This window comes from Arabidopsis lyrata (genome assembly GCF_000004255.2).
Source record: "Arabidopsis lyrata subsp. lyrata unplaced genomic scaffold ARALYscaffold_3, whole genome shotgun sequence".
Classification (NCBI taxonomy): Eukaryota; Viridiplantae; Streptophyta; class Magnoliopsida; order Brassicales; family Brassicaceae; genus Arabidopsis; species Arabidopsis lyrata.
Window position 1 is genome coordinate 18786469 of NW_003302553.1, and position 9033 is coordinate 18795501.

The 9033-nt window shown below is 41.4% G+C and overlaps 1 protein-coding gene across 1 annotated transcript; it reads left to right on the top strand.

Moving 5' to 3' along the window:
* The first annotated feature begins 290 nt into the window (after positions 1-290).
* LOC110230129 lies at positions 291-8456 on the top strand. The gene is given in 6 exon segments (XM_021032125.1): positions 291-304; positions 7678-7763; positions 7766-7782; positions 8020-8184; positions 8281-8355; positions 8451-8456. Coding segments are annotated over 6 exon segments (363 nt in total).
* Positions 8457-9033: the final 577 nt, after the last annotated feature.

Consider the following 9033-nt stretch of genomic DNA (forward strand, 5'->3'; position numbering starts at 1 on the left):
TCGCGAAACATAGTGGGCCACCAAAATTCGGCTTGAAGAACCTTAGACACTGTTTTTAAAGTAGCGAAGTGACCAGCATAATCTGAGCTATGGCACTGAAAGAGCACATCGGGAACTTTGCATTCAGCAATACATCTCATGTAGATACCGTCAGAACAGTGCTTATAGAGATAAGGTTCATCCCAATGATACCTGCGAATTTCCCAAAGAAACTGTTTCTTGTTGTAATCTGTGAATTCGTCTGGTTCAACATCAGCATGCAGCAAGGTAATTGGCAATGTCAGCATACCATGGAGGATCGGATGTACACACAACAACCATATAAGTCTCGTTCCAAAACGATGTAGTGTCTGAAATCGAGCAGTGTCGATCGACACCAGGTGTGTCGGTCGACACCTCAACGCTTTCTGTGGACGTCTCGAGCTGCAGATCGACACTTATGTTTATCGTTCGATAAGTGTCCGTTGGAACATAACCGGTGTCGAGCGACACCCTGCTGGTGTCGATCGACACCATCGTGTCTGATCGGGAATTGCAGAAAAAAATTTCTGAATTTTCCTGAGAATGAGTATCGATCTTGTATATGTTCTCCTCAGGCAGAAATCATTGATGGGGACATTATCTTCAACTTTTATCCTACACAAATGATCAGCAACTCCGTTTTCAACTCCTTTCTTTTCCCGAATCTCGATGTCAAATTCTTGAAGAAGAACCCATCGCAGCAATCTTGGTTTAGCATCTTTCTTCTGCATCAAGTATTTGAGTGCTGCGTGATCCGTGTGCATTATCACCTTCGATCAAACCAAGTATGGTCGAAACTTCTCAAAAGCAAATACGACTGCTAGCAACTCTTTCTCCGTCGTGGCGTAATTGCGTTGTGCTTTGTCGAGTGTCCTGCTTGCGTAGTAAATAGCGTGAAGCTTCTTATCTTTCCTTTGTCTCAGAACAGCTCCCACTGCAAAATCACTGGCGTCACACATAATCTCAAAAGGTAAATCCCAGCTGGGCGGTTGGACTATAGGAGCACTGACTAGAGCTTGCTTGATCTGATTAAAGGCGGTGAGGCAATCAGCATTGATATCAAATTTCACATCCTTGCAAAGCAGAGCGGTCAGCGGTCTAGCAATCTTGCTGAAATCCTTGATAAATCTCCTGTAGAAACTCACATGCCCAAGAAAACTCCTAACCGATTTGACATTATCAGGTGGTTGTAGGCTTGCCATGACATCAATCTTGGCTCGGTCTACTTTAATACCATCACCTGAAACCCTGTGCCCGAGAACTATACCATCTTATACCATGAAGTGACACTTCTCCTAGTTAAGTACTAGATGCTTCTCCTCACATCTTGCCAACACTTTGCAGAGGTTTTCCAAACCATCCTCGAATGAGGACCCATAAACAGAAAAATCATCCATAAATACCTCCATGAAGTTCTCGATCATGTCTGTGAATATAGACATCATGCATCGCTGAAATGTCGCAGGAGCATTGCAAAGACCAAATGGCATCCTGCGATAGGCGAATGTACCATACCGACATGTGAAAGTGGTCTTCTCCTGGTTGTCTGGATGAATCGGTATTTGGAAGAATCCCAAATATCCATCAAGAAAATAGTAGTACTTATGATTAGCTAACCTCTCCAACATCTGATCGATAAACGGCAAGGGAAAATGATCTTTCCTGGTCGCAACATTCAACTTCCTGTAATCAATACACATCCTATGCCCGGTGACTGTTCGTGTAGGAATTAACTCATCCTTGTCATTCTTAACCACTGTAACACCTCCTTTCTTAGGGACCACATGTACTAGACTAACCCAATCGCTGTCTGAAATGGGATAGATGATCCCGGCTTCTAACAATTTTATGATCTCTTTCTTGACAACATCTTTCAGGTTCGGATTCAATATTTTCTGATGCTCAATTGACGACTTTGACTCGTCTTCGAGATGGATCCGATGCATGCACAAATCTAGAGAAATACCTGAAATGTCATCAAGAGAATAGCCAAGAGCTTTATGATACTTGCGAAGCTTGCTTAGCAATAAAGTGAGCTCTGCGTTGTTCAAAGAAGCATTAACAATGACAGGATAGGGAGAGTTTTCACCTAGAAACGTATATCGTAGTCCTGCAGGGAGTGGCTTAAGATCGATCTTTGGAGCTTTCTCGACGCTCCAATCTCCAAGCGTGGCAGCTTTTGATGATGTAGTCAACAATTCCTCTTGAACAACCAACTGCATAACGTGCTCTGTTCTATCCAGCAACTTGGCATACTCAACAGCTTCATCACCCAATTTACCAACGTCTTCCGCTGAAGTGATTAGTGCGCTCTTTAGAGGATCAGAAGGTATCAAGTCACTTTAAATACCGGTTGCCAATGGAGATAGGCTCTCCACAAGGTAAGTGCGTCCGTCGATAGTAGGTTTCTTGACAAGCCAATTCACGTCAAACTTCATCGTAAGATCGCCGACATGTAGACCAATCTTACCCTTCTTGACATCGATGATGGCGCCTGCAGTAGCTAAGAAGGAACGTCCAAGGATTAGGGGATCCTTAGGCTCCTTCTCGTAGGGTAGTACCATAAAATCAGCAGGGACTATGCAATCACCAACACTCACGAATATGTTGAATATAACGCCATCGGGAATTCGTACTGAATGGTCGGCGAGGACGAGAGATATCCTGGTAGGTTCAAGATCTTTGAGACCGAGGCGAGCTGCAACTGATCGCAGCATTAGATTGATGCTAGAGCCAAGATCACATAAGGCCTTTTCAAAGGGCACGTTGTTGATACTGCAGGTAATGACAAAGATCCCTGGGTCTGGAAGTTTCTTGGGAATCTGGTTCTGGATGATATTGCTCAAATATTTAGTCACCATCTTCTTGACATATCTCCTAAGTACAGGTGAGATCTTAACAGCATCAACTAGCGGCATCTCAACAATCATCTTGTTCATCATATCCTTGCATCTAGCATCATCTAGCTCTTGTTTAGACTTCCTGTTACTCTTAGGAAAGGGAATCCTGGGTTTGACTCCTTTTTCTGCAGCTGGAATCGGAGTTTGAAGAATTTATGGGTCTGTACGCGACGTGCGTCGAGCGACACCCTATTGGTGTCGGTCGACACCCTGTGGCTTCGCGGGGGCGTCCTTGTATTGAAATTCCCATTAGTTGCTGCATTGAGTATGACTTGGTAATGATAGTCAATGCCCTTGAAGAATATGCCAAGGAGAAGAAAATCACTGAAACCATAGTGGGGGCAATTTCGCTAATACGCTCTGAATCTTAACCAAGCTGCCTTGAAAGATTCTGTAGGGACTTGAGTAAACGAAGATATCTACAATCGCGCTTCTTCGGATAAGGACTCATCATAGAAGTGGACTAAGAACACATCCTTTACTTCTTGCCAATCGGTTAGAGAGCCTGGGCGCAATTGTCTAAGCCAGACGTTTCCATTTTCTCTAAGGGAATAAGGGAAAAGTTTGCAGAGCAAATAATTAGCTGGAACGCCTTCCGCCTTGATGCGGTGCCTAGCAACAAGATCAAAGAGCTCTGTTTTGATTGCGAATCAGGTCGTGCAAACGTAGGTAGTTTGATTGCTAATCCATTTGTGTAGTAGAGATCAGGTATGTTGTAGTCAGCAATCGTTCTTGGCTTGACGCCGATTTGGTGTCGATCGACACCTAGGTGGTGTTGGTCGACACTCTCGTCGAATATGTGCATTATGATTGTGATTCAATTCCTGAAGTTCCTGAAACACACGAAACCAAAGAAAGAAAATTACGTTAGTAACCAAAATAAAGAAAATCTAGACTTAATTCTACACTTAGTCTAATGGTGAAGCGAAGAGAACTTTGGCAACGGCGCCAAATTTGATAAGGTTCAAATTAATCCTAGAACTACTCTCTCAAAAAAGAGATCAAATTGTAGTACTTAAGGGTCGAATTCCACAAAGTTCTCGTTGTTCACACAATAAACAATTCAGCAAATCGAATCAAGCTAAATATAAAGAAATCAAATAAAAACTAGCAGTGAAATGAGGTTTTTAGATCAATTGATGAGAAAGCTAGACTTAAGGTTATTCCTTTCAGTAAATCAGAATTTTAAATTAAACAACAGGTAAGGGTTTATTAAGCGCCGTTCTTGAACTCAAATCACAAATATCAAACTAACCACCTCTTTCGATGCATTAATTCTCTATGCCTAACAATAGAAATCCCAACTCTGGATGCGAATTCCTATAACTAAACAAGCATTAAAGTTTAGGTTTGATATGTTCACAAAAGTACTAAACCAACTCTCGATGCGAATAGTTCTTTTGCTCACCTAAGATTATTTCAGGAAATAGATGACCTCTCGATTCTATCTAATATCCTATGAGCTAGATTCCAGGTGATCAGTCTAGAACTAGCAATTCATTCAAATCTAGGTGAAGAACGCTAAGATTACCCTACCAAATTATTCAATTTAGCAATTCATCAAAACATGGAAAAAACCCTAAATCTAACGAGTGAATTACTCAGACTTGGTAGAAGAAACACAAATCATAATAAGAATAAATTGCATTAAAAAGAGTGAGAGATAGAGTAAGGGAGTTCTGAATCTCTCTGAAGGAGTCTGATTCTTCTCTCCAAGCTAATCCACAAATCTCTCTCAAAATTCAAGCATAAAAACCTTACAAATATAAAAACCTAATAATATAGTCTCAAACACGTCGGGGACTTCTTTTGGAATAAACAGGAACACGTCGACACCAATATACTCTGATCGTGACAAGTTGCTCTTGTTAGCCATATTGCTCCAAATGTCCAGCTTTTGCTCCAGAATTCTCCTAAACCTGTAGGTACCTACAAAGACTCTAAAAGACGCAAAAAAGACCAAAATGACTCTAGAAACATACCTAATATCATGGTTAAAATCAGTAAAAACCACGATATATCAGTAGCTAACTAGAACTTGATCATAGGATAATAGGTATTTGATCCAAGAGGGCACCTGTTACTGGAACTACCTTAGATGAGCCTGGTTTATAGGTGTGTAATAAGAATCGGCCTATCTACTAAGGTGAACATATCAAACCTGAATTTAATGCTAGTCTAGATCTAGGAATTCGCATCGAGAGGTGGAAATACTGATATTAGATTAGTTAGTTAGCGCATCGAGAGGTGGTTAGCTATTCATTAGTGTTTTGAGTTCTAGAACGATTCGTTAAATAATCCTATTAAATTTGCTAGATTTACTATTAGTTTATTTCCTGAGAAATCCCTAAGCCTAACGTTTTCCTCATCAATTTTAAAACCCGAATTTAATTGCTTTCTTTTATTTTTAATATTTATATTTTCTGTTTAGCTTAATTCAAAGCCTGTTAATCTATTGTGTGAACACGAGAGCTTTGTGGAATTCGACCCTAAAGTACTGCAATTGATCTCTTATTTGAGAGAGTAGTCTTAGGTCTTAATTTGACTCACATCACAATGGTTACAGATCTCCACCCTTAACCCGCAGATATAACGGCGCACTTGAGACTGCTCATCCTCGAGTTTTCTTCCCACATATCGCCTAAGGCGATTGAACTCTTTATCGTATTCTCGCACCATTCGGTTGCCTTGTATCAAATCCAAATAGGCACACTCAAGCCTACCCCATGCCTCTAGAGAGAAAAACTTCTTGTTGAAATCCTCCTCAAAGTTCGGAAAGGTTTGGATTTGATCACCCTTGCGTTTCTCAACGGTCAACCACCAATTATGCGTATCCCCTTCCAAGAAGTGAATCGCAATGTCCTTCCGGTAATCTTCTGGGCACTGAGTGGAGTTAAACTTCCTTTTGAGCCGAGTCCTCCACTCATCCACCACGATTGGATCGGAACTTCCAGTGAAGTGCCTTGTTCCCAACTTCGAGATGTGCTCGAGTAAACTCAAGTAGTCTGCCCTCTTCCTTGAAGGGTTCGACGGTAGATTAACTTCGACAATCTCCACATCAACGTCCGCATCTGCGTCTATTTTGTTCTCCTTTACTTGAACCACATGATCCTGTGCAAGTGCCTTAGTCAATGTGGCTATTTGTGCCATCATTGCCTTCATCGTATCCCACTGCTCTTGGGCCGATGGAAGTGCATTTGGATTTTCCTTCCCATCTGTTGCACAACTATTCGTTGAGGTTTGATGAACCAGAGACTTTTGTCCAGCCACATGTCCGGCCAGATTCGTCCCATCTCGCGTTGCTTCGATCCTCGTTTCCTCGGTGAATTGTGTCTCCTCAACAACGCCCTTATCTTTCTAACTCTTTCCCGATTTGTTGCTCTTACCCATCTGCAAATAGTCGTAGAACCAAGCGTGCTCTTCTACCAACTTGAAAGACCACGATCCGGACTGCTTTAAGTCCGGAGAGGTTTTCTCTGATTAAATTCGAAGTGATCCGCTCCTTCGTCAAATTTTAGGGTCAATTCCTTAAGCCAATCCGTTCTAAGACATTCTGAGATTCATTACTTAGAGTTAATCTTAAATATTAGCAAAGAATCATATACTATATTAGATAATTAAAAGGATTCAATACAACTTATGAGTTTGCATATAAGCTATTACAAGTCATATAATTGATCCTATTCTACCCGATTCATCATCACCCATCTTCCCGGCCTTGAGTCTCTCAAGCCTAAGCCAAGTCCTTCCCACGATCACCTTCTTTTCCTGAAAGCCAAAGAGGCATAAGTATCCGTTTACTTATTATATACGTAAGTCCATGCAATGCTCTCTAAGACTTTTAACCACTCGGAACGTATAATAGATCAAGAGTGGAAGTATGTGCATCAGTTCGGCAAATTCACGGCAGATCTTAACAGATCCGCCGATCCTCCGCCGAGCCGCATCCCCATTTCAACCAATCCGCCACCCAAACCAAATTTATGCAGAATATGAATGATCCTCCGATACGAAAATATCACCCTAATCGTTCTGGACTTTCTTCTAAGTCATCGGAACAACCCCTAGGCTAGATCATTTGTATCATATCTCCTTAGATTCAGACACAAGGTCTAGAACCGCTCACCTTCAATCACACCGATCAAAACTCTCTTTTAAGTGTTTTCTCTCGAGATATTCTACGAGAGTTTCTGTATTTTTTTATGTGTTTTTCCGTGTCCGAATTCGTCCCAAATACCTTGTATTTATAGAGATCTCATTCAAAAATCGTTTCTTTAACCGTTTCTCTAGAAGGCACTCATTTGGTACATAACCGCTCTTTAGTAACAGTTTCTCGTAACCGCCCAATCGTTCTCCGTAATTGACCAACCGTTCTCTGTAACCGTCCAACCGTCGGAAAGTTATCCGAGCTTAGCTGAGCTACCTGGCAGCTGGTCAAGCTAGCTGAGCTACTCGACAGTTACCCGAGCTTAGCTGAGCTAGTCGAGCAGTAAGTCGAACTTAGTTGAGCTACTCGGCAGCTGGTTTGGCTACTTAGCGTGTATTATTCTCCTTCTCCGAGCTGATGGGCAGCTCCCGCCTAGACATGTCCGAGTTTCTCCTACTTTTCTCGGACCAAGTCTCATCCGATGATCCTATTGAGGATCACGGGCATTACAAATGAGATGAGATGATAAAGGATTAACATGTGAAATCTAACCAAGACATGTATATATTGCAGGATTGCATGTTTGGTCCAATCCTGATTACATGAAAGAGAACCATTAAGAAGATGGGAGAAAGACGGAGACGAAGGGCGAGACGTGCGGAGGAGAAGAGATCATCACCACCGCAATGGAAAAGCATGAAAGAGGGAGATTTTGTTTATGACAGTAAGGAGAAGTGGATCGGAGCGTAGGCGAAGCAAATCAGAAGCGAAGAATCAGATGACTAGGAAGACATCTCTAGAAAGATCACATTACCAAGCTGATTCTCGTCTTACCAGGGAGAATCAGATGACTAGGAAGACATCTCTAGAAAGATCACATTACCATAAACCCACATAATCAAGTTTATGTTCGAGAAATTATGCACGTTTCTTCTGAACAAGTAACTGTAGAAACTGTCCAAATATGTGCTACGTATGAACCAGAAAACAGTTTCGTGTTGGCTTCTTCGAGACAACGTTTGGAGATCCGAAACTGTGTTAATCCGGACGAAACTTGGTGGAGAGCTTCATGGAACTACTGGCTAGATAATAAACGGTGGGATTATGCTTATAAGAGTTAGTTCTTGACTTATGAGTATGTTTCCGCTGAGCTCGATTTAAGCTGAGACCTTGCAGGAGGCTTCATGAATTGGGCTTAGGTCTTTGTTGAAGGAAAACCAAGATGGATCCCAAGAGTATGCAATGAAAGCTCTTGTAGTAAATTGGTCTAAAGAGAAGAAAGGAAAAGTGAGTTGTTGTCATTAAGTGACCAAAATGAGGATGGTATTTGCGAAGCATTTTATCTATTTCTTTTGTTATGCTTCTTGACGCATGATATGTAGGCTTAGATCTGATTGTATAGGATAAGATTTGATTGTGATGATATGATTTGATTATTGTTGAGTTTGATATGTGTTATTGTGATGTTTGATAAGATGATGTTATGTATGAGAATGTTAAGTATGATTATGAGTATGCATGTATGATGTACATATGACTGGGGAGAATCGAGCTTTGGGTCGTGGTCTCCCTAGTAATAATGGACATTGATAGACCGACGGGTTAACAGCCAATCAGTAACGGCTGACGAGTCCGGAATGGGAGTGTATGAACTACGAGGGCCAGCCTCCACTCAAGAAGTTCTAGTCATCACGAGGATGACTGGGCCTAACGATGTATGTATGGTTATGTGGTTAAGAAGAATGTCATGAATATTGTTGTGGTTAGCAAGTAAGGTATGTTATGTGATTGCTAGTGTCTAAGTTTATATGTTATGATTATGGTTGTATACTTTTAGAAAGTGTTATTTGTTTCAGTGGGCAGAGTTGATTCCCCTCACTGAGTATTCTTTACTCACCCTTTTCTTTTCCTTTTTTCTTAGGTTAGTAAACTTCACGAGTTGTGTGCAATGTTCTCATATTTGTG